This window comes from Drosophila simulans, chromosome 3L (genome assembly GCF_016746395.2).
Source record: "Drosophila simulans strain w501 chromosome 3L, Prin_Dsim_3.1, whole genome shotgun sequence".
NCBI lineage: Eukaryota > Metazoa > Arthropoda > Insecta > Diptera > Drosophilidae > Drosophila > Drosophila simulans.
Window position 1 is genome coordinate 1070316 of NC_052522.2, and position 26472 is coordinate 1096787.

General features: G+C 42.1%; 1 protein-coding gene across 8 annotated transcripts in view; it reads right to left on the reverse strand.

Moving 5' to 3' along the window:
* LOC6736283 (protein bric-a-brac 1) overlaps positions 1-26472 on the reverse strand; it is a 57267-nt gene that overhangs the window by 25814 nt on the left and 4981 nt on the right. For 4 of the 8 annotated variants that reach the window (XM_039293077.2, XM_039293078.2, XM_039293076.2 and 1 more), the window contains exon 2: positions 9588-9620. The exons of the other annotated variants lie outside the window; for them this stretch is intronic. In XM_039293077.2, coding sequence (XP_039149011.1) covers positions 9588-9620 — 33 coding nt within the window. The remainder of the gene's footprint in view (positions 1-9587; positions 9621-26472) is intronic. 8 annotated transcript variants of the gene reach the window in all.

Sequence of the window (26472 nt, forward strand, 5' to 3'; positions counted from 1 at the left end):
ACAAAGTGACGGCATATTAATTATTACACAAGGCATAATTTATGTGGGCGTGGCCGGCAGGCTGTAAAATTATATAAAAAGAAAGCAATAGGAAAGGGCCGGACGCTTCTTTCCCGCCTCATCTTCTTATTATTATTACTACTACAAAAAAGGGAAAATAATAAATTATAATTGAGCTCGGTGCGCAGAGCGGGGGGCGGGGGGAAGCGAAAGGTCAGTGGAAGGCGCCGAAGGACTAAAGTCAAACCGGTGGGCCATTCGGGGGTTAAGGTGGGACAATGGGCAGGGAGAATGGCAGAAACAGACCAGAAATTGAAGTATTTAAAAATAAAAATTGTATTTTAATAATAAAGAAGGTCGAGCGATGGCCAGGACGAACAAATCCTTGGGGAAGGGAAGGGGGTGAGATGAGAATCGCAGGAGTGCAGATTGCTTACAGTGAAAGCCGCTTAAGAGGGACGAGTTGAAAGCGCGGAGCATTTAAAATATATTTCTGTTTGGAAACAACTAATTTATTTGCTCCTTGCCACAGGATATACCAATGCAACTATGAAAATAGTTGCATTTCTAGAGTTTTCCTTCGAGATGTGTTTGAAATAATAATCAGTTTGAGTTTGCGATTGAAGCCGGACTGTACCCGAATCGCCTGTCAATGCAATCGGGAATCAATTATTAAAACTCACTCATTGTTTAATTTATTGATTCTACTTGACCGGGGCGCTCAAAACATTCCCATTCATCGCTCTTATAGATGGTGTCTCCTCCATCTGGCCCTTGGCATTTCATAATGAGCTTTCCGTGTTTCGAGCTCCGAACCGCCGGACATCTGAGTACCGAATACCGAGTACCGTGCCGCATGTGGCATGCCATGTGGCATATGTGTGTTTCTATATCTATAACTGCTCACCTTTTCTCCGCTGTGTGTGTGTGTGTCCGTAATTATATTTGTGTTTCTAATTACATTCACTTTGCCTGGCTGTCCGTGTGTGTGTGTGTGTGTGTTTGCATGGGTGTGTGTCCGTGGGCCACCGTGTGTATGTGTGTGTGGGGGGAAACAAATTTAAAAATTCAATATAATGAAATTTACTTAATTGTATAACGCTCGTAATTAATTCACTTTGTATGCTAATTCGTGCCTAAGTGGCGTATTAAATTTTAAAATGTCTTCAATATTTATGTACGCTATGTCCACGCACGTGTCGATTGTGGCACGGCCAAAAATTGATGTAAATCTATGTGTGTTTAAGCCCGATTTAATGCAAATTTGCGCACACATTTCTTGGGAGATTATGCAATTTAATGCGGCCAGGCGGCAATAACTCCTCTTCGCTCTGCAACTATTTCGTGTTTAATTAAATCAATACGAGTGTAGTGGCTCCTCGAAGAAGAGGCCGCACTCGATGGCCACCTGGGATGGCCAAACAAATGAAAGCACTTGGATTAGGCTGCAATCTAATTAAATGTGGGATTCGAAGGCTCCCGACTTTTAGAGCGGTTGATTCGAAGGGGATTCGGCGTTGCCCCCTTTCGCATATGTGCATGGTCATGTGCTGCGCACTTCGACTGACAGACGGAGTAGGATGTGCACAGAGAAAAAAGTGTGGGTTAGTTGCAGGTATGCAACATTACAGGGTATGTTCAGAGTTCTTTGTTCTCACAGCATACTTTTGGGCGCTCAATGATCGCAGGCATGTCCTTGCTTCGGCATATCCTGCGTTCATTTGCCATTTTTTTTCTGAGTGCAGCGGTGAGCACAACTCGAGCACCGTAAAACTGCAGAATTTACAACGCAACTACTCAGGTCTGAAGCGTAATAAAATATTTGCGTTTTTGCCGAGTGCCCACGTACAAGTGCCGGAGTCTTCCCGCCGTGCTGGGTCTTGCCTTCGAGGACTCCTTCCTGGACAAGCCCATGTGGCCATGCGGCATGACTCAGGCCTGGCACTGGTACTGGTCCTTGTGATGGTGCCCTGCCCAGAGCCCCCAAAAAGCCCCCTTCCCCGCCATCCCTTCCCCTCTTGGCCTGTCAGCCAGTTTACAATGTAAGCGCGAAAATGCGACAGCAGTGCATAAAAATCCTTGGTCCTGGGCGATGGCGATTTTTATGCGTTTAAACATTTTCATTACAAAAATTGCATTGCACCAGGCGCCCCTGGTTGTTGGCGGGTTTTCGTTGTCATTAAATCTGCGCGATAAAATCAATTTATGTCAATTTCCACTTTCGGCTGGCTGCTACAACTACCGCAAACAAAGACAGCGCCATTGCTTTTTAATTAAAAGTGAGAAACTTGAGTGACCAAACAAAACACGGCCAAAGAATGAGCCGAGGGCAGTCGGACGGACAAAGCCTGCCACCCTCGTGTTTCATCAATTTATGCAATTTATAAAATAAATATAAAAATACAAAAATACGACAATAAGTAAACGAAACGAAACGAAACGCGGACGCGGCCGTCGAAAAATTATGGCCAAATGCACGGGCAAGGAATTTATTAATAATGCAAATACATAAAAACAGAAATCAACCCCTGATTATACAGATACTTACTACCGCGCCACCGTTTTCACGAATCTTCCACCCCGTCGACGGGCTTAATCTATTATTTAAATATGAAAAAAATGAAAATAAAAATGTGAATAAAATGGGATCGCGCGGGAACAAAGAATTCCCTATACCCTTGCCCTCGAAATTACTCTACTTATAAGGACAGCCGATCGGTGAATCATGATTGAATGTGAATCAGTCATATCTGGGATTTAATATCAATAAGGAGAGTGTGTTTTCATTATGAAAATTATATTAGAGCTGTGGGCTAACAAGGACCAACATCCCCTGAACCCAAACAAATGCGATCGAGGGGAAGACTTATCTCCTCACAAATCTCTGCATGTCCTTTAAACAGATTTTGGGGTGTTATTATCACTAATGAAATTAAAAACTTGTGGAATAAATACAATGGGATTCGGGCAGCATTAGAAGCCTTTCTATATATAACGATATATACCTTAAGATTATTTATATATATATTATAGCCAACCGACTTAAAGTGCAAACCGCATGCCAAAGTCCTGATGCCCGAGGACGAGAAGGTCCTGGCTGACTGGGGCGCGGTGAAAAATTGCCAACATTGCCATCATCTAATATTTATATACGTAATATAAAATATAATGATCCCGGGCTAGACGCAGAACCCTGGGCCAAGGGCCTGCGATTGCGACTTGCCAAATTGCGAGGCGGAAAATATTCAATAATTTATAATTTAAATAATACCCACTACAAATGGAAGGACTAGGGGGAAACGAAGGTGAACTATGCCGCCTCCCATTTGAATTTTCCCAACTGCGGCTGCGACGCCTTTTATAATTTTTCATTAAACTTGGCAATAAAAGTTTTCGTCTTTTCCCCATGCGCAAGGAAAATGCTCGGAAAATGCAGGGACGGGCGAGAAAGAGCGCGACAAAAAATAAAATGAAAACGTATATAATAAATGACATTATGGCATATTTATGACTGCTAATAATTTATATGCAGCCACGGACCTTCCCCCCTCCCCTGTCTCGATTTTGCCCAACCTCGGGAGAAAGTTGTTGCCTCCTCTGACGAGCTGGGGAAATTTAATTTTGGCACACATTTTGCGGCGGAACGAAGTGCTCTTTAAGATTTCCATTCTGGCTAAAAAAAAATACTTTACTTATTTATTATATTTCAATGGGCCGACTTTGCTGCATTCACCTCTGTCTGTCCGCCTTCAATATGTGTATTTAAATGCAAACATAAAATTTATGTCAAATGTCTGCTTGACACGAGATATTTAAGCCAAATGAGCCGCGTTGCCAAAGCCAAAGCCCAGACAGGGTAAATACAATATTAAATGTGACTTGATAAAAAGAGCCCAGTAACCAAACGAAAAATACAATAAAAATGGCAAAAACAAATAGCATGGCGAGGCGAATAGTTCTACTTCAACTTAGCGATGGCATCGTGTTAAAAAACAGAAAACATTCAACTTAAAAATAAATTAAGAAATTAAGAAATTTCATATTTAATAACATAGTTTCTAATGCTCGTGACTTGATTCAACTTAGATCACGACTTCATCTCAAATTCCAAATATAAATAACTGCAATCATAGAAGCGTGTGGCATGTTTAATAATTTATTGTAATTTGTGCAGGCGATTGTGTGTGCCCCCTTTTTTAACCCTTTTTTTACTATCTAGAACAAGGTAAAAATCGCCTGTAAATAAAGTTTTCCCCTGTTTTCCATTTGTTCTTCTTAGTTGATTTTTGTATGATTGCTGATTGTCATTTGTGGCAGCGTTTGTTGTTCTTGCAATATAATTAACTCAAATATGTGTATAATGTTTATTGTAAATGAGTCTCAATTTGTGGCTGTGTGCATTGTCCCCGTATTTAAACTAAATGCCGGCATTTTGGTTGATTTTTATGGTTTTTTTTCCGTCGTTTCCGTGGCTTATTGTTATTATTGCCCCGCCATGCAGCTTGTCTGTCTGTCCGCTTTTCAGGGGGTTGGCTTTTCTTTCGATTTCCCCGTGTGTTTTTCCCCGGCCATTCGGGGTGTAATTGTTTGTTGTAATTAGGGCTGAGCAAATAAAGTGCTTCCGTTGATTTGTTTCAAAGGCAAATAGTTAATTGCCAGCCATAGGCAAAGTCATTCTGCCTACGCAGCGCATTGATTCCGATGAATACGAGTCGTGGTATTTTCTTAAATTGCTGCACTTTCTCTTGGCTTTCCAAGTGATAAGTGCTCCTCCAGGTGGATGTTGGCCAGAAAGCTAATAGAATGAAATGGTACTTGAAGAAAGTCACTTAGCTAGTGGGTATCCTTTAGCTACTTTAAGGCGGCTTAAGTGGCAAATCGTTAATATTACCCTCTTAATTAATGCACTAGTTTTGTATCCAAAACTATCAGGTCTTTAAAAAACTATCGCGTTAGCTATTAACTAAACTCCATCATTTATTTTGTACCATGAGCCATTTCGTTCTCGTTTCGCTTTGTTTTTGCCATTCAGTGCGAGTGCAGCGGCAACAAATAAAAACTAAAAGACCAAATAAATGCAAACTTAAACTATAAAATAAACATTAAACAAGCTAGAAATGCTTTTATGGCCACTAAGACGCCAAATGAAAACGACGATGTGGCTGTCTGCTGCTTCTCCTTCGACCAAACGGCCAGTTGCTCGAGTTTACAATGCCGCGTGGGTATTTTGTTGCAAGTGCAGTGAGTGCGGCACACACACACAAACACACACACACACTTGGAATGTTTTTATACTTTAATGAAGTCGGCGTGCAATAAAAATTGATTAAATATAATTCAGCAACAAAGTATGTTTTATAGTTGCAACATTAGAAGTGGAAAGGCCATAAGCTGCCTCCGCACTGCACTGTAAAAGTTTAATTGTCTTGGGGGCCGACTCGAGTTGGTCGAGATGGTCTGCTTGTGGGGCAGGTGCAGCTGCCACAAAGTTACAGCCAACTATGTGCCGCAGCCCCCAGCCAAAGCAAAAGCACTTAAACGTCTTCGATATACTTTCAGCATTTCTACATTTCATTCGGATTTATGGCGCCCAATGTCAATTGCTATGCTAGGAGTTCAGAGGATTCCAAATAGGCTGTATTTTTACATAGTATGAATATTAAGTTAATAAATATATTCAAGGAGCCCGTCTTCTCGCCTCTCACAAGTGGAGTCCATGACTCATAAGCTGGCAGGCAACTTGTAAAACCGAATTATTCAAACTCGATTTACTCACACAAAGCACTACAACATTCACTCGTTCAACCTGATTGATGTTAACTGAGTTTGAGGTATGGGAAGCTCCTTCGCATAAAGTTCGATCTATTGAATTCGGACTGTAGATTGTGTGTGGCTCGCACACACTGCCCTTAATTACATTCGGAGTGGGTGGTTTTCGGGTGGTTACCATGGCCTGGCTTGGACGCAAATTTATTTTAATATTGGTGCGCAATTTATTTTAATTGGAATAATTTTATTTGTCTTTATGTTTATTCATTATGCAGACTAATGAATTTCCCTCCCAATACACGCTGGCTATCTGAACATCTATGGGGTCGCACAATAGACGAAGTGGGCTCCAAATAGGGGGGGTTCCATTTACCATTAGTGGGGCTGTTGTGGGTGCTTGGCTTTTGAATAATTAACGAGGGTGCCACTCTCAGCCATTACACATGCACGTATATTGGGCAGTGGTGTGCGTGGGTGTGCGGGGTGTACGCACGTTATGGCACATAATAATATTATATGTTATTTACCAAGAAAATGCTTAGTCAGCCTTATACAAATGTCTATGAATGTTCAAAATATAATTATAATAATAATTGAATTAGATTTATTGATTATTTGCACAGGACAACAGCACGAACACGACATGCAACACACCAACAAATGGGGCAGCAATACGACCAGGGAGAGGGAGGCAAGTCAGGCGACTGCTTGCTGGATTTCCACATTTCCATTTCCCCGCGGTGGCACTTTTAAGTTCGTAGATTAAATTGCTTTCTCGGTTAATTTCGTGACCTAATGGGGCGGGTTACTTTCTTTTAAAAATGTATGATTTCCGTTTTCGGGGGAGGTTAATTGAATCCTGGAGACAGTTTAGAAAGTGAATTTAGGGGAAATCACTTTGGTGTTGCTCTATAAAACAACAAAATGTTATTATTGTAATGTTGAAGGAACTTAATAACCATTCCAAAAATAAGTTAATAAGCCTTCCTGTTCTTTCTTTTTTCACTTGGAGAACGCGTAGAAAGTGAAAATAAGCCCGTTGCAAGTTGTGGCCCTTCCACATTTCTTTGTGCGTTGCAAGTGCGTCAGAGAGCCTCAGCAGCGGCACCCCTCCCTCCGCGCACAAAGGGCATTCAGTCAGAAAAGTTGCCCCAAACTTGGGGCACACTCACTCACACACACACACACAGGCAAAGGAGGCGACGCGAATTTTGCGCGCGCTTTTCTCCGCCTTTTTGGCTGGCGCACATCTTCGTAACTTGGGACTTCGACTTCCACTTCCACTTCCTCTTCCACTTCGACTTGTACTTGTACTTGCTGTCGTACTTGTACTTGGAACTTGGAACTTGCGACCTGAAGATGCAGCGCCAGTGCAGCACAGTCCGCCGTCGTCTTTCTGCGATTTCTGGGCGCCTGTTCGCGGCGCAGTCTGTGCATTCGACTGCATTTTTGCGAAATGCAGCGGCCGCTCGGCGGGGGAGAAAAAAAACTGGCACTTCGGAGGGGTTGGTGTAAAAATGCATTGCCGAAAAGAATTGGGCAGGGGTGCAGGATGCGTGGGTACGTGCACAAGGATGCAGTGCCTCCTACCGCTGCGTTCTTTCGGCAGCTCCTCCTGTGTGGGTATCGATTTTATCCGACTTTGACTTCCACTCGCAGGTGCAGTCGTTTATTTTCTTAGAATTTGCTCTGCGAAATGGTTTTTGTGTGACTTGCTGAAACCTTCGTATTTATGGCAACGCGTTTTTATATTTATGCGTTTTTTTCGGCAGTGGAATGGGATATGGAGATGGTGACCAGAATGGAAGTGTGTGTATGGAAGTTTTCCCAAAAGTTGCAAGTAAAATGGTACACATTACGACTGGTTTAGGATACCCTAAATATAATATGTATGACAGAATCACTCTACATTTGAATAGTTCATATTCCTAATACACTGTTTAAAAGTGTTTTTTCTAAGCGAAATATGAAGATTATTAAATGGCTAAGGGTGTTTCCATGTTCGTAGTTATGAACATATATTGTTCCCGGTTATTTTTCTAAGTTGAATTATTATATTTGCAAAAGTTTCGCTTATGAATTATGGTCTCAGTGGGTGGCGAATGGTGAGTTGGCAAGAATACATGGCAGGCAATGCACTTTATGAGCTCATGGGTTCAGGGAAGGTCATCGAGGGATTTTTATGAGCTGACAGAAGACAATTTAGCTAAAAAGTTGTAAACTTCCCACTCTGCTGTTCATTACCATTTTAAAGTTGGGTATCAAGGCGAAAAGAATTAAATGAAAATAGAAAACTGGACACATGTGGCAGAAATATGTGCCCAACTGCCTGAATATCCGGACCATATCCACGCCAGAAGTGGAGGATCGGGTTGCTTTTGATGATTGTGAATGCGAATTGCATTTAAATATTACACATAATAAATTCACAAGTACAACCACCATTTATATCGCACCAACCATCTCTTTTAAACCATCTGTGAGGAGTCACCGGCTTTTGTTTTGCCGGCGATTACTATATTGAAATATTTTATTCTTTTCGTACACCGAAAAAAAAGTTCTATTCGCATGATATTTGATAACCCATATTTGCCACTTAAGTGGTAAACTGAAATGAAGTGACATTGAATATACTTAGGTATTATTTTTAAAATTTACAACTTAAAGGTGTAAACATGTATTTATTTTTCGGTGTAGATTCGAGTGTGGCTGTTCCATATATATTCCTAATACCGAAGCTCAAAGAGCAGCCCCGAGGGCTTTTGATCCCCGTTGTGTGGCGGTTTTTCAGGGGTTGTCCAGCCCCCAACCCTTTTTCCACAACCAGAACCCCGAGTATCTCTGTCAACTCGGCGCTGGCTTATTTGCGATTTCCACCTCTCATATTTTACATATTTCACACCCCTAGCCGATGGCCCAAAGACCCCCGCCCACCTAATTACACGTGGTTACTTCTGCAGAATGGGGAGTAGAAAAATAACGCAAATTACACATAGATTTCTTAGAGTTTTGGTGCATAATCATGCAGCGGAAATGAATTAATTCTTTTTCACCCCTTCCCCGACTTGGCATTTCCACTTTGAGCTCAACCGTTGAGAGAGGGTGTAATTATTTTCCTGTTTGCAGTGGATCAGCAACTGGAGGGGATCGGGAAGTGGACAGTCATTGGGCTTGGCATTCCGTGGTTTTTTTTTGTTGCCAGGGCATTGGGAATTCGGTTTATACCAAGTACATAATGTTTCTTGCATAGAGGTACTAACTTCTTGTATTTTATTTATATTTATTATATTGTAGATATACTATATAGGGCATTCCAAGCTTTGTTTGCGGAAACCAGTGCCATTTTCCCGATTTCAGTGGGCTTTTCCACCGTGCCGCTTGCTGTAATTTGTTATTAGTTTTCTGCAGTTGTAGATGTAGTTATAGTTGCGGACAAAGGGCAGTGTGGACTGTGCTGGGCTTCCATTGAAATCATTTGCATATGGCATGTAGGAGGGTCAGTGGGAACCGGAGGAGGGGCCAGGGAATTAGGTTGTGTGCAGTTTATTGCATTTACTATCGACCTCAGTCGGTGATTTGTTATTATTATTCCTGCTTCTTGGCGCCGCTGTTCATTAGTTTGCACTTCACGGAGCCCTTTGCTCAGGGTTTAATTGGCACCCCTTTCGGGATTTTTCCCCTTTTTTTCCCACCTTTTCCCACTTTTTTCCCAGAAACCCCGTACTTAACCTGGCCAATTTGCACGTCAAAAATTTAGTTGTGAGGTGTGCAGAGTTGTCGGCAATTGGCGATTATTAATACAAATGTTATGTACTTACGTTGGCCAAAGGAAAGTCACCGCAGGAACTTACCTGTAACGATAAAGGGAAATGAGAAAAGGTGTTTTAATAATGGAAAAATATGGCTGCCTATTTGCGGGCGCGATTTTCGGGTATCCAAGTGTGCTTGTGTGTGTATAACTACGCATTCCACGTTGCGTATACGCAATGCGAACCAAATTGCCGCCGCTGCAGTCGGTGCTTTGCTATATACTCCAGACTATAGTCTACGGGCAACTGCGGCTTGAGCTCCAGCCCCTCCCCCAGATAGTCGCCCCCTCGGAGGGGGGAATCACCGGAATTTTTCGTTGCGCGCCTGCCAAAAACGAGACAGAACCCAACTCTCTCCCTCAGCTGAAGTTGCAAATTCGTGCCCAGGCAATAGGCCGAGATAAATGCATTTTCCTAACGTGAACGCTATCAAATATATGTACAGTGGAAACCATTGTGAAGAACAGCAGAGTATAAATGGGACTAGGTTACTTAAATACTTCTTAAATGCTATCCTCTTTGATCACAGTTTAGCGAGCATTCTATTTATTTATTTCAATATCTTGAGATTCTTGATTTAAAAGATATCCTTTGAGTTCGTTCGTTAACTTGTGTCCTCACTGTATATAGAAAACGCAGCGCCGACAACGCGTTGCTGGCGGCGACCGCAGCAGACACACGGCTCGATTTGGTTAGGCGATGGCTCCTAAACCGCCCACTCCCTTTGGCCACCCCCTCCGCCCCCTTTTCGTATGCGCGTGTGTGTGTATGTGTGGGTGTGTGTGCATTAGGTGCATGTGCAACTCGAGGCTTTTGGCAAAAGGCGCAGGAGAAGAGAAGAGAAGCCATGGAGAATCCAAAACCCAGCAATGCCTGTTGGCCATGTTCAAATAGCCTACGCTGTGGGGGTGTGCGTGTGAGGGCGGATGGCCAACACACACAACTGCAGCACACACGCACACTTGCAGATACAGAAGTTGCCAATAACAGGCGCAACGTTTTGTGTTCGTTCGGCTTTTTTCCTTTGACCAGACTGGAGGAGCAGCGTCCCACATCACCCACCTTCCACCGGCTTTTTCCAACTTCTCGCACTAGCCAGACGCATTCATTTGTAAAGCTAAATCACATGGAGTGTGGAATGGGTTCGGGTGGCCAAAGGGCTGGAAGGTGGGGAATGTGGGTGCAGGGAGGTTCCTGTCGGAGGCTTTTACTACGCACCTCTTGCTAACGTGTTAATGAAACGCATTCGAGGGCCATAAAACATGCAGCGCTCTGCCCGCTCAACTTTCCCGACTTAAAGGTGGTGCAGGGAAGCAGAAGATCCTCAAACAAAAGCCCCGCAATGCACACGCATTATTTTAGATAATAAACTTATATCGAGATATTCTATTAAAGAAGGCATTGAGTAGTTAGTTTTTGGGCCCAATCGATCGGAAGTAGCCCAGACTTAGTCCAAGATCAGCTCTTTCAATTTCGAATAAGACGTCTGGGAAAGAATGTCCCATTTCCTCGCTGGAAAATTCTATTATTGGCTTATACTCTTTGTCCTTCGTCGAGAGCAGGATATACAGGATGTATGCCATCCGCCGGCATATAATTTCATTAGTATTTTTCTAAACCTGACCAGCAAAGTGCGCTCTTTTTCGAGCCGTTCTTGACCGGGCTGAATCCATATTTTTTCTTGGCCTACACAGAATGTCAGTTATTGCCCCTCCATCCATCGATGTGTGGGTGTGTATCTGTGTGCCGAGCCGGAGTGCTGAACATTCCAGCAAGTTGCACAAGCAAGCGACTACGAGGCAATGGCAAAAACGCGGCATAGAAATCGAATTAGATTTTTCCGATTGAATTTTCTACATTTTTAATTGCTTTCGACATTTCAACTTGTCGACGAGCCGGCAGAGCCATCCCCCGCCACCCCGAAAAAGCCCCCAATAACCCCCATATCTAACAATTCCTGGCGAATCTATGACGTGGCCTGACATTTATGGGCTTTTAAGGCCTTGGCGTTTGGGGGCCGGCGCATATGAAATGCAAGTAACTAAATCAAATATGTGCGCTCCGCCTAATTTGCTTTAGTTTAGTTGCATTTTTCCAGCTGCATATTTGATGGCAACTGTATTTGGGCGGGGAAAAGTGAGGAAAGGCTATTACACCGATAAAGTATTTACCATTAAAGGGGAAATTGGCGAAACCAAATGGGTTTTTTTTTCTAAGAAAATTAATGGGCATTAAATTAGTGTAATATTTGCCGAACCTTTCGTTGCAGAATTGGATTCGCATGTCTTCTGCTGCAAGTCCAGTGCCATAATGAAACGAATTCATATGAATATTTCGATTTCGATTAGAGTGCATGCCTGTTTCCATTCGCCACCGTCTGACGGATCTGCTGGCGAATTATCCGCATTATTTCCCCATCTTTGCACCTTCTAGAGGAGCTGCACTCTTAATTTCCCATCAGCATCGCGATGCCAACTTCAAACGCTGCCACAGCTCGTGGCACATCTAATTGATGACGAGGTGCAGCATCGCATCCCCTGCTCGTATCTAAATCGCTGTGTAGCTACGAACGCGTATCTGTATCTGTTTCTAGCGGGAATAAATCGAGTGCCAGATGAGTTGCGATGTATGCCAAAAAGGGTTTCCCGCGCATTAAAAATGTATTAAACGTAAAGTAAATAAATAATTGAATCGGGCCGAAAGGAGGAAGTGCAGCTGGCGGAATCGAAAGATATTTATCTAAAAATAATAAAGATGCCGTGGCTGTCTGGCGGCGGATTTGTGTGGCACAGGGCCTAGTAGGGCCACTCCCTAAGCCAGCTGCCTTAATTTGTAAATCATTTCGCAGCCGAACGGATCGGGCAGGGTTATTTTTTAATATCAAAATCAACTTATAAATACTTTTGGCTGCTGGCCGCGCGCACTGCATCTTCCGCATTTGTTTGTAATTTACTTTTATGCTTTACTTAATTGCATCTAGATGCATTTTATAAATTACAACACATGGTCTTCGCTGCGCAATCCACAATCCACACACTAGATCCCATGGCCTCTGGAGTTGAACATCAAATTGACGCCGCCGCCGCCGCCGCCGAGCACTTATGATTTTTATTAAATTTTATGTTTTCTAATGACTCACTGGGAAAGCGGCGGAGGGGCAGCAAATGAAGCGGATAAAGCTGACTTGGAAAAATTCAATTAAATATTACAACAATTTCTCTTGATGCCGCTGCCCCCATAACCCCGCCCCCTTTTCGGCTCTTCGATGTAGTTTTTATGGCCCGGCTCGTCTGCATTTCCCGACATTAATTACGCCAAATGTATCTCTGGCTGTGTAGCTGTAGCTGTATCTGTATATCTTTGTATCGCTGTATCTTTGCATCGCGCAACATGCTGCATAATATTAATTTTCGTTGTACATTATTTCTAAGAAAGCAGCGGAGGCAACGGCAACATCATATAATAATAACCATAATGAATCCAGATACAGATACAGATACATATACATATACAGAAACAGAAATGAAGCAAATAAATGAGCAAAGAACAGGCTTTCCTTTCCGTCTATTGCTCTTTTTTCTCGAGTACGAGTTTGTTTTTCTTTCTCCGCGCTTTTGTGGGGGTCTTTTGTTATTTTCGTATCTTTCAGATACTTGTGCCGCAGCTCCTACAACAAAAACAATTAGCCTACTTTAGTTTGTTGTCTTACAAGTGGAAATAAAATTAAATAAGAAGCGCAGCACTTAGTTAAATGCAGCGAGGTATCTCCATCTGTACTTTTGTGAGGAAACCAGCTGTTTAGAATCTTAGCGATGGTAAATTATTTTGTTTCAACCATTATTTTGTTGTAAATGCAGGAATTTAAATATTTTGCAAAGGGAATATAATATATATTTATATAAATAATATACAATATATATCTCTGTCACGCGCTCATCTCTAATCGGTATTTGTTAAGTGTTCCCTGGGAGTATGGAATATGCAATGCAATAGCGACAACAACAGTTAGAGGCTCACGAATTTAATTACAGCGTTTTTAGTTTTTTGTTCTGTGTTCTGGTTTTGTTGCGTTCCTTGCGCCGCCTGTCATCGCGTATCTTTGTATCTGATGGGTGCGCATTTGCTTGTGCCGTTCGTCTGGAGTCGTTTTTAGTTATTATTGTTATTATTTCTCCATTTCTACGAACGTGTTCCGCTCAGATATTGAAATTTATCGCCGCTATTTTGTTTGAAATAATTGTCTAGCGACTGGCTGACTTGCTGACTTGCACAGTTCGATAAATGTACTTCCACGAATATGTATCTGTATCTGTGTCTTTAGCTGTTTCTGTTTCAGTGCCCGTATCTGTAAATGTATCTGTATCTGTATCTGCTGAGTCGGCACAGCAACAGCGACATACATCCACGTACCGCTCTCGCATGTATTATTTTCTATATCTTTGGCCAGGCATCTTATTATAATTTTAATTACAAGCTGTTATGGGGCCACGTTAATTGCTTCCGTTTTCGAAATTGTATCGCAGTTCGGCCCGAATGGATATGGATTGCGAATACGCCAGCTAATTAGAGGGAATCGGGCGTAGGGCTCCACCAGTCCACCTGCAATTAGCCCAAAAGCTAAGCTGTCAGCCAGTCTTCTGGGCCAGCTGATGAGATGCACTGTGCTTTCTCGGCCATTTGCTGCAGCTCACATAAAAATCAGCAACAAACTTGCCCTGGCCCCATAAAAGATTGCAAACAAAAACAGAACAACAGAATGGCATGGAATAAAATTTATATGAATAACAAAAAGCAGCTAAAGCAAGCAGCAACAACAACAACAGTTTACTGCCCCGGCTCAGAGGTACACTGAGCAAAATGATTGTACTCATTCTCATACTAATAACTTGAAAGTATAAAGTAAATAACCTACCATATATCTCTATAGATAGTTTCATCTTTTTCAACCTTATTTATGTCCATTATAATTGCATTTCTCTGAGTGTGCAGTAAGTGCCCCAGAATGCGAATGCATCTCGGGTTCATCGGCGGGTCGAGTTTGTTGCAACACCCGAAGAACGAAGAAGTTGCAGCGTGCGTTCGGCATTAAAATTGTGTTTATGCGTGTTCGGTAATTTTATAAAAGTTAAATTAGTTTTAAGACCATAAATTCAGCTCACTCCCTCTCCCGCTCTTTCTCTTTGCCATTTTAACTTTTATTACTCTTAATATAAAAAAGCTGGCTAGAAGCGGGCCAGCTGTAAAAATGCACGCGGTCATAAAAAGTTGCAGGAGGCATGTTGCCAGTTGCCTGCAACCGGCAACATCCGCACAACAGCAGCAACATCGTAAAATAACTTCTTGCTCTGCGGTCTGCATTTGGCCGCAACAATGTTGCTGCATTTATTCGTATTATTATTACAATTTAATGAATAATTCTAATTATATGCGACTTGAATAAGGCCGCAGAAGCCAATAAAAAGCCGGCGTGGCAAAGTGGAGTGGATTGGCGATGTGTGGCGCCCCGGCTAGTGGCACATAAAAATTGGCGCAAGTTAATTGTGGTAGTTATTTGCTGTTTTGCCATTTGGTCATTTTACAATTTTACCATTTCAGCCACAACTTTTCGCACTGCCACCCCCTCTCCAGCCCGCCCCTCAACCCAACGCAACAATGTTGCGGCATTCTCGCACTTTACGAGGCGTTTTTTATATCACTTACTTTACTTAGTTGATTAAGGGCGTGGCCGATGGGCCAGATATGCTTAGATTTGCTCTAGCGTTTTACGACCCTCAAAACCCGATCCAAATGGAAAATATGAAATGGCTAATCCGCTTATGAGCATAACAAAATGTTACACACACTCCGATCGAAATTACTTGCAATCGCATTTTAATGTATCTAGCAGGTGAACTCTTTGTTTTTACCTTACTATTCATACTATTTGTTGTCCTAGTCAATTAACGTATTTTCCAGTACTTCCATCGATATTCCCAACCCATGACTCCCAAAGTCACATATTTGTTCTTTTACAACGTGAACGCGTACAGCGGCGTAGGTCCCATAAAGTGTTTGTAATAAAATATATTGTGCAATATTTGTGCTATAGTTATACAGCCACTCATATACATTATATATATATGCATATGTGTGTGTGTAACTATATAGATGTGTTGTATATAAATTGCCATCCCATTGCTTATCATCGCCTTTATAGGTAGAATGTAATTTCGTTTTATGCGCAGTTTTGTCAACGGCTTTGTCTCCGTCCTTCGTTTGTGGGGCGCCGCGGGGGGTTGGGGAGGAAGAAGTCATAAAACTTTATGCATTTTGTTAGAAATATAAATAATAATTATCTGCCGACTTGTATTGGGTTGCCTGCTGCCAACCCCTGGACACTAACAGAAATTCAAATACTCGGTCTCGAGCAACGCTTTCAACTGTCGCAAGCAGTAGTAATAGCGTTATTAATGTTATTGTTATAATAATAATTCGAAATCCGTAACTTTTGCCATTTTATTAATGGGTCGAACGTGTACGAGCGGTTGTTTTTCCATTTTTTTAGTTATTTCCAGTTTTTGTTTTTTGTGTGGCATGCCATTTGGTATCATTACATTAACTGTGTGTAGTTTGTAGGCCTCTGGGCTGTCGTAATAGGAAAACACACAAAGATACACACAGCACGGCGATGCTGATATTTACCCGCGTTTCTATTTAGACAATAATTTTAAGTTTTAAAACGCTAGTGCGACAAATATTTGATCAACCCCATGGCAAACTAGACACAAGGAAAATAGCTGGCGGCGATGGAGATACGGATTCGGAGATCGGGGATCGGGGTTGGAGGAACCTCGTCAGCTTCGGAGCTGTGCCATTTACAATATTTACCCGAGTGTTTTTAACTTATTATTTATTTGCATCTCATATTTATTTTAACGCTTTCAATTGCGCCCCGCTTTAAGTGTCTTTATTTAGTTAAGTCGCTTTGTCTTGCTGCCAATGGAAACTTTTGATTCTGTCGCAAGTCGGAGTTAATTATAGTGTTAAAATGGGACCAGTAACTAGTAACTAGTAATATTTTTGAATCTTTCTATCCTAGCCATTATGTTTAAATTCTGAGCGAACTCACGTTCACGAACCACCGAAAATTCGGAGTTATTTTGAGGAAGCCCACCATAAAGATTGCTTTGTTATTCACCCATCCAATGGCCAATAAATCGAGCTCATAATTTTTCATTGCATTTGCTCCTGCCAATCGAATTGGGAAAACATAATAAATAATATATAAGTAGTGCCTCAAGTACAAGTAAGTCGTTAAGGAATTGCAAATAAAATTTAATGCACCCGAAAATGATGCGAAAACTATTTGAGGAATTCGCGCCGAGTGCTGTGTGCGCCCCTGCGTATGCGTAATTTGTTTCATAAGCGCATAAATAAAAATTCAGTCGAGAAACTAAATGCAATAAAAATGCGAAACGGCCAAAATACATATTTAAAATAACAAACCAATTGCGCACAAGTAATAATTTATCAAATATATGTATCTCAGAAGAAATCGAAAATGGGGAAGCAGCCCCCAAATTTATTGTGCCACGTATATAATCCGCCTGTACTTTGGCCAAAAAGGTAACGAAGCTGGTCTAGAAAAGTTTTGCGGGTCCAGAACACCGCTGCAGATACAGCTACACTAACAAAAAGAAGGTGCAACATGGGGTTAATGTATATATATATATATATATATATATATTCATTAATCTGCTTAATGGAGTGGTCACATTCCCTATAAATGTGAATAAAAAAGTATGCGTGATGTTCAGTTAGCTCACATCAAATTTTTTCCCAGTGTACAGATACAACTGCAGCCGCAGATACAGATACATTTGAAACTTTTATCCGCAAAACAAATCGCACAAAATCGAAACGTGCGGACCAACCTCGTCGTTGTCTCCGCTCCATCTTAGCCCCCTTTTCGCCCCCTTTGTGTCCCCTTTTTGGGCCCCGACCCCCCTTTTTTCCACAGCCATGTCCTGCGTTTCTTGGCTGCCAACTGCGGATGGCGTATGGATAATAATTTCTGAATTCCTGCTCATTTTGATTGCCCCTAATAACTGAGTAGAGTTGCCGCCTCTGCTCTCCATTCCGTCGACTTTCTTGGGTTTCTTGGGCTTTCTTGGGGTCCAAGTCCCGGCCAATTTGTTTTGAGTGTGCGTGTCTCTGTCTCTAAGATCCCAGCTCGTTCTGGCTGCGCGTTATTATTGTTACAAATATTTTATTCCAATGCCATATATTTTATTCCGTCGCTCCCCGCGTTTCTCGCATCGGTTCTTTTATTTTATTGCATTGTTTATGCAGCCGAAAGTAAATTATGTTTTCTGTTTTTGCAGTCGCAGGGGCATCGAAGTTGAAGCTGAAGTTGCAAATGCAACCGAAGAAACCGGAGGCACTAGGCTGCAGAGAGCTATCTGCACTGGGGGAAAATATCCCCTACATCACGGGGTAAGTGATTTTAAGAGTTATTAGCTTGGAAAAGATACTGAACTTAACTGGATGGAACTATCTTTGGATCATAACTAAATATAAAATAGGAATACTATATGTACTATATATTTCCTTAGCCCACTAACTGCAATTGAGCAAAGTTTGGCCGACTTTTCTCGTGCAGGGTATTCGCAGGTCGTCCTTGGCCAGCGGCTCACTCCTTATGGCTTCTCAATATTTTTTGTTTGTTCGCTGTCATTTCAAAAGTTATTATGCCAGTTGTGGCGGCTGTTCTCTGTTTTCTGTTTTCAATTTTCAGTTTTCTGTTGATTGTGGCCACCGGTACAGTTGGCCGAGTTATTGTTTCACCCCCTTTGGCCCCCGGCTCTTGATGAGTGTGTGTGTGTGAGTGTGTGCCACATTTTGAACAATTGCTTTGCATATTTTATTGCTAAATAATAAATGCCTATTAACTTAATTGGCAAATTAGGCAACAAACAGCGCAGAGGCGACTGCACTGGACTGCCACTGGAATTGCAGCCGAGCAGCGGGCTCTACATTTTAATTGAGTGAGCCCTGAGCAGGAGAAAACAGTCAGTCAGCGAAATGCCACCGGAAAAAAAAGTAACGAGGACAGGTGGCAGGTGGAAAGGGGCAGGGGCAGGAGCAAAAAATGATTGTCCATTTGTTGCACGCCTTAAACTTTAATGAGGCGCCCATTACGCGCCGTTTGCATACGGCAACTGCGAAAAGTTTAGGAACGAAATCGATCGAATTGCACCCACTCGGAAGAGGGGCTTCCCCTTGGCCATATTTCCATTTCGATATTTCAATGTTTTTCGCCTTTCGGCCCATTCTTTTGGGAATGACGCGGCGGAAAGCGCGTGTCTGCCGGTGCCAAACAAGCAAACACAATTAAATGTTATGCAGATGCAATCTAAAATGTCATTATATCAAATTCATTAATCCCACCTCACCCCATCCGCTGCTCTCCTCTTCTTCTTCGCTGCCAACAACAAATGCCCCACAGCACACGACTCACAGATGCAGATACGTTTGTATATAGATACAGATACTTAGGCCGGGCCCAAAGGCAGCGCCCCTGCAACATTGCAACTGCAACTGCAACATCGTCATCTGTCCCTGCACTCGATTTTTTTCTTACACTGAGCGAAATGAAGTGCACCCTTTATAATACAAGCACAATTGATTGACCTTTATTTAATGGAGAATAATTATAATTTAGAAATAGATTCAACGTGTTAGTACAATATTTTCAAGAATAAACATTTCATTGTTAGCCAATATGGGTGACATGCATTTTCCGTGTGCACTTTTCTTCTTTTGCTAAGCTGCGCACACAGAGCGCCTCGTGTTCATATGGTTTGGTTTTTTAATAATTATTATTTTTTGCATAGAGAACTGAAGAGTGGCGAAGGAATGGGGCGAGCTAGCGATTAAAATCACTGCATGCACCGCTCGTGAATATTTTAACGTCAGTCAATCAAATGGCTTAAAAATGCTTTGTCATAGCTCCAAACCCCTTGGATACTTCAGCCGGAGCAAAGGGGCAGAGCTTCAGATTCAGATACAGATACAGGTACGGATATACGGCTATATGGGTGCGATATATGGGCATATGGATGTACAGGGATGTGTGTGTGGGACTGAGCTGAGCACACACACTTCACATTTCGCGTGTGCATGTAAATCGTCTTTGATTCGATTTCGTTTGATTTGATTAATCGTGCGACGTCACTGCCGTCTGATAATAATGAGATAGCAGCGGCGACTTGCACGCAATTAAGCCAAATTGCAGTCAGTCGTTGCAAGATGAAGAAATTCATTTGTCTGTATATGTATATATTTAAATGCAGTGCGATTGTTAACTTTCCGGGCCAGGGTTCAATGCCCAACTTGAGTTTACAGCGCTTAAAATTATTGTTTATATTAATATAAATGGTTGTGGCAAAACCACACACACTCACACACACACACACGCGCGCGATGTGTGTGGGGAGCAGATATAAGCGTAATAATACAAAAAATTATTCCATTCATCGTCATAAACTTCAATTTTCGAAAATCATTTCCTTAGCAGCTGCGCATTAAAAAAAACACAGAAAGCAGAAAAATAAAGAACGCCAACAATAAAAATGAATAAAATGAATTAAGGCAGCGCACAGTGGGCATGATTTGCACAACTCGCCAGCAAATCGAGATATCGCAAATCAAATACACCTCACCTGCCCAAAGTCATTTGTTCGCGAGCAAGCTGCTGCTGATTGATGTCCGATGTCCAAGCAAAGCGCAAGTTGGGCAAATATGTCGGAGCTGCTAGTCGGGGAATGGGGGCAAACAAATGTTGTCACTAGTGGACACCAGCTTTGGAGGTCGGAGAGGAGTAGTCAGGTGTGGGGAGGTTGGGGAGGAACCCATCGACTTTCATCACGCTTCTAAGTCGAAGTATCTACAGAAGAAACACTACTATTGTATCTACAAAATAACTCCTGTACTAAGCTGACTGTTTAATAGGTAAAGGGGTATGTGATAGTCGGAACATATGCAGATAGTTTTTCGATTTTATCTCCACTTTTCGTCTCGTCGAGCCCACTGTGGCCAGCTTGCTCAGTTTTTGCCCTTTGCACATCGTTAAGGAATATTATAAATTACTACAGCAACAACAGCGACCGCAACAGCAGCTACAATGCCAAGAACAACGGCAACCAAGTCGAGTTCCTTGAAATATTTATTTTATATTACGCTCTGCGTTTTCGTTATATTTTTATTTTTATTTTTATTCCCCTTTTCTCTCACTCACTCCTCACTACTTCACTTAACTTTCGTGGGCCGAAGGGGCGCGGTCTAAATTAAAGAATATTTCTTTGCCGTCGTCTTGAGTTCTCGCTGCCGCTTACCATTTTTTATTTTATTCACATCTTTTTTTGTTATTTTATTTATTATATGTATTTGCCGTGGCTGCAGCCCCGTCTTCGCTTAAAGTGCGGTTCCTTGTCCCTCTCCATATATATTCATTATTATGGCCGTGCCGGCGACGCTGCTACACATAACTTCAACTTTGTATCCGTATCTGGGTATCTTCGTATCTTTGTATCTTTGTATCTGCGCCGTGGCGAGTGTGTGCGCGGCGTGTATTTAAGGCAAAGAATGATGCGAAGACGATAAAATATAATTTCGGCTTTATATTTTATTTTAATGATGAAAAATGTTGAAACTTTATTACGAACTCATAAAAAATTTAAACGTAGGTACACACGCACACACAAAAGCGGCGAGCGGGGTTGAGGTTATAACTTCTTCTCGGTTTCTTCGACGTCGTCTTCTCAGTGCTTCTCAGGGCTTCGCTGCCCTCATAAATAACAAACCCAAATGCTCTGCGAACACTGTTAAATGATATAAAAATCCGAAGCGCATTTACTTTTATTGCACAATGCAGCCGTGGATTTCGGGTTTGTGGCAGGGGCATAAAGTATCTGTATCTCGGCGATACAGCTGTAATTAAAGAAAGCGCACTAGGTGTGAAAATACATGTCATAAGATACAAATGTATCTAATTGAATGAAAGCGACGTAGCGAGCGATTTGCTCATAACACGCAGCCGCAACTCACTTCCCCATCCCCCATTAACCCCCCTATCACCACCCCAACCCCCCACTGCCCCACCCCCCGCTGTTAGTAGAGCGTGCGAATGAATATGATTCGCATCTCGGTGTCCGCGTGAATGTAAATGTGAGTGCGAGCGAAGCGTGCGGCCAACGCATCAAAGTCAAAGTCGACGGCGATGCAAGTTTTGATTTCCTCGATTTCGGTGGATTTCTATGGATAACAGAGTCCATCTGCTAGCTAACACTCTTTAAAAGACAATATATATGATTACCAACTAAGCAAGAATGTTCAACTTCTGACTTGAAAGATAACTTTCCATCACAATGACCCAAAGAGCGTTCTTTATTTTTAGGTCTCTCGAAATACTTATCAACGACAATTTTGGAAATTAATGCAATAATTTTTACGAGCTCCTCATATTTAATATAACCATAAATTGCTTATCTTCGTCGGCAGTAAACCATAATATACTGCGTCTTGTTCGATTTTAACATTTAGCGCAGCCTAATTGACTTTTCTCCAAGTCATTTTTCTTTATTTTTTGTTTTATTGGGACACACAGTGATCTTATCAGGAAAATGATTTCTATACGTTTTGCTGTTTTTTTTTTTTTAGTTTTAATCGTGCTTTCTGTGCTATCAATAAACCGTGTTTTATGGCTATTGACTAGTTCTAACATTTACTTTATATTAAATGATATTTCTACAAGTCACTTTGATAAAATGCTTATCAACTTTATGACTAATGGAATTCTTAATTTTGAATGATGAAATTCGATCAACTAATTTTGAGATCTGTGTGAGATTTATATATATATTTCCCTAGCAAGTATCTTAAACTTGTGCATCGGCGAGTGTATTCTAGTGTCGATTTCAGTCCTCTGTTTTTTGGCCTTTCTCAGCCGTTCTGCCGCTGTGTGTGCGAGCTTTCGAGTTGCGGCAGGTTATGGCCCGCCACAAGCACACTTTGGCACACACAACATGCTCGTACAACACCAAACTCACGGCGCGTCACTCATTCAGCCGCAGATACAAAACAGCAGACACAATGGCCAAAAGCGTCGACAACAGCTGTTTGAGTTTGGGTTCGAGCATGATGACGCCGAGTATGCTGATGACGAGTGCGACCGCAAGTATCTGAGTATCTGGGGGGTTGAGTACCCCGGTATCACAGTATCTGGATACTCGGAGTATCGTATCTTTCAGCCGCTTAAAGTGGGCTAATCGAGAAAGCCAACTCCTGAAACTCCCCCGCTCCTCGTCTTTCACCTTCTCCATACAATCGAGCTCTTCAGCCAACTTCTTGGGTTACCCAATTCGAATGCTATCTTATCGATGTACTGCTGCAATGACGGGTCAAAATTTGAAATTCAATCGATTTCTGATGACAATCACGTGCGTGCTCTATAAATAAATAAAAAAAAGAGAGAAAAGAGCCAGCCAGCCGCGCAATTATTGTAAATAAATAAATGCAATTATAAAAATTGCCGCTGCAGCCGTTGACTCGGTCGTCTTTTAATAAATTACAAAACAAAAGCAAACAACAAAAAATATGTATCTGGCTCTGTCCGCTCGACTGCATTTTTAATTAATTTATTTTCGTTCGATATAAATTGCGAGGGGGCGGGGTGAAAAGGGGGAGAGGGGAGAAGTGGCAGAGAGGCGGTCTTGCACAAAGACAAAAGCCAAGACAAACTTGTATCTTGCAGATACACATGATATTTCGCCTCCTTCAACGGCAACTGCTGATGAAGCCGATCTGCCATTTATTTATTTATTTAATACTTTTTTGTGTTGTTTGGCTGTGCGTTTGATTAATCGGCCGCTCATTGTAAATATTTGTCTTTAGTTTGTTGCCAGGGAACTCGAGTTTACACCCCTCCCAGCCCCTCGCCCAACCATCAGAGGGGCATGCCTTTTAAGAACTCCTCGAGATTTGCCCTTTGTGTTCGCTGAAAGAGCTGGGTGCGGCCCGCTTCTTTTTACACATATATTTAAAATGCAAAAAGGAAGAATGGCAGCGGGATTACGACATTCACACCCGGGCGGGATCTAATCCGGGCTCATCAATAATTGATTGAGAGCCTGCATTTCCATTATGGCTTATAGGAAGTGGAGCCTTGCATGCCCCACATCAATTAGAGGCGATCTCCTGCTCTCGCTAATTCGATGGACTCTCCATCACTCATGCACTTACAACTCCCCCACCCATTCTTTCTTATCCCTTTTGCATGCAGGTCCTTTTCGCTGATTCACAGTGCAAGGACACTGGAATAAAGTATGTGATATGTGAAGATTTGCTCAATGCAAGATTGTATTCCACATTGCACCTCCTTCAAACCAAAGTTTCTCGCTGTGTAACAGCTTTATTCCACTCGCTAATCCTGACCGCACCTTCTTCTCCCGGCCACACTCCATCAAGAATGTACATATCTTTGTGGAGAGGAGAGGAGGAGCCGCTCCCTTGCAGCAACTTTGTTATATTTTATACGGTAATTTATAATAAGTTTTTTCACGCACCTTTCCCGGTGCTATCCTTCCCCCCATTACCCATCCCCCATCCCCCATCCCCCATCCCCCAGGCCCACGCACATCAAAGACCGAGAAACCCTGGAAAAGCGGGCAGCAGGAGTAAGACACTCAGCAGGCCACAACTTCAAGTTCGCCAGATGTATTTGAGTTTCAGCGCAGTCTGGGTCTGACTTACAACTAATGCAATATAATAAATTTATACAGGGTTACAAATAAATGTGGGCAGACCTCAGCGAGGCTCGCTGAGTGTGAGTGTGTGTGTGTGAGTTGGAAAATAAATAAATAAATATTTTTAGAAGGATACACGAGATTGAAAAGGCGGCCCGCTCCTATTTCTCGTTTCCTGCTGTCGGTGTGCGTTGTTTTGCTTTACGACACGCTGCCTCAGAGGGGGGCATTTGGGGTTATTTATCAGCATAAATTATTTATGCCGCATTACGGGCATAAAAATAAATAAAATAAATGAAGCCGGTCAACTAAATCCGATTAGAAAAGGCCCAAGAGGAGGCCGGCTACAAGATACTGAGATACTCAGATACTCAGATACTCAGATACTTAGATGCTCGGCTACACAGGCAGCCAGTCCATAGATACAAATTTATTTTTATAGATTAATCAACGAATTACTTGTGCAGCTGTTGCCGCAATCCCATTTCCCATTTTCATTTCCACATCGTATACGATTTATTTGGCTTAGCCATAAAAATGAAAATTTTCCGCCAAGTATTTGAAAATATAAACATTAAAATCGCTCTGTTATGGCCTTTTCGTATTTAATTAAATGTTTATGCCAAGCATTTAAACTAAATCGACCAGGGCCGAATATGAATCCGTATCCGAATCCGAATTTGTATCTGTATGTCTGCTTTGCATCTTTATGTGTAAGAAGCTGTAAAAACTACTTGGGGAGTACTTGAATGGCCGCAGTTGTGTATTCTCCATGTGGGGATCGTTTGGGGATCGGTGCGCATATATAAAATATGACTGAATAATATAAAACAGAAGGCGATACATCAAAGCGGATTATACAATTTATTTTTGCTTTTATTTCTCGGCTGGGCATTCGTATCTTTTGTATTCTTTGGCTTTCGGGTTGTTTGGCTGCGTCGTTCGTATATATATTTCTTCATTTTTATTTTATTTATTTACTTTCCCGAAGATGTTGTATACAAAAGAAAATACAAAATGTTCGGCATGCGATAGATGCAACAGATGCAGCTGGCGATAAAGGTGGAAACAATGAGATCCAAACACGCTGGGCCACGTAATAAATTGTATTATTTGTATTATTTTATATAATGCAACCCCGAAGTTAGCAGCGGGGATCAGAATCCGAGGAACACAAATGTATCTCGCAGTTACTGCGCTGCACTGCGGAAGCTGTGAGGTCTTCTCCGCTCGAAAGAGTGACGAGTGTAATGACTTTTGTCGATTGGGTTAAGTGGCTTGTTGGCTTCCTTCTCGAGCTGCGAGATTCCTTTTTCGAGCTGTGCATCTTTTTCCATTTTTATGCACGCCACTCGCTCCTCCTTCCCGATTCCCCACCTTTACTCCGGGTTCTGTTCAAGTAGCTCGAATGTGGCACGTTTAGCATTCCCCCTCCCCTTTGGTAATTTGTCTGCATCGTTTTTTCTGGCAGCCGGGCTGCAGTTTTTGCCTGCTGGAAAAGGTAGCGACACACGCTAATCATGAGTGTGAGATTCTCTCAGACTCTGTCCCTCTGGGTCCCTCTTTCTCCCTTTCTCTGCGGATTCCCTGCATCTTCTCCCTGCGGTTTGGCCCTCATCTGCGGACTAATTGAGTGGGAAAGTGGCGAGGAAATCGAAAGAAAAGGCTGCGGGATGCGGCATTGATTACAATCAGTAAAGGAATATATCTCAATTGTTCTCTGCAGTTGGAAAAAGTCCAAGCCGGCCTTCAACGGTTTATAAGATGTTGATTAAATTTCGAGAATAGTACGAATAATAATCCCAATCTACATAGTTGATTTTCATAAAATCACTCAGTAGAAAAACAAGAGTATTCCCCTTTAGATGTTTCCATCCGTCTTATTGGGCCTAATAAAAACTTCCTCTGCGCCCACGATCTGCAAAAAGTTCAGTGAACTGATCGAGAAGCTGGAGAGGAAACCAATAATAATATACAACCTCTAATGATGCTCACTCGCATACACAATCTAAATGCGCTGGCAATAAAATATGAAAAACCGAAGAACAAAAAATGCGTAAAGGAGAAAAAATGATTTTTAACAAAGGCGAAGGCAGACAAATAAAAGTGCA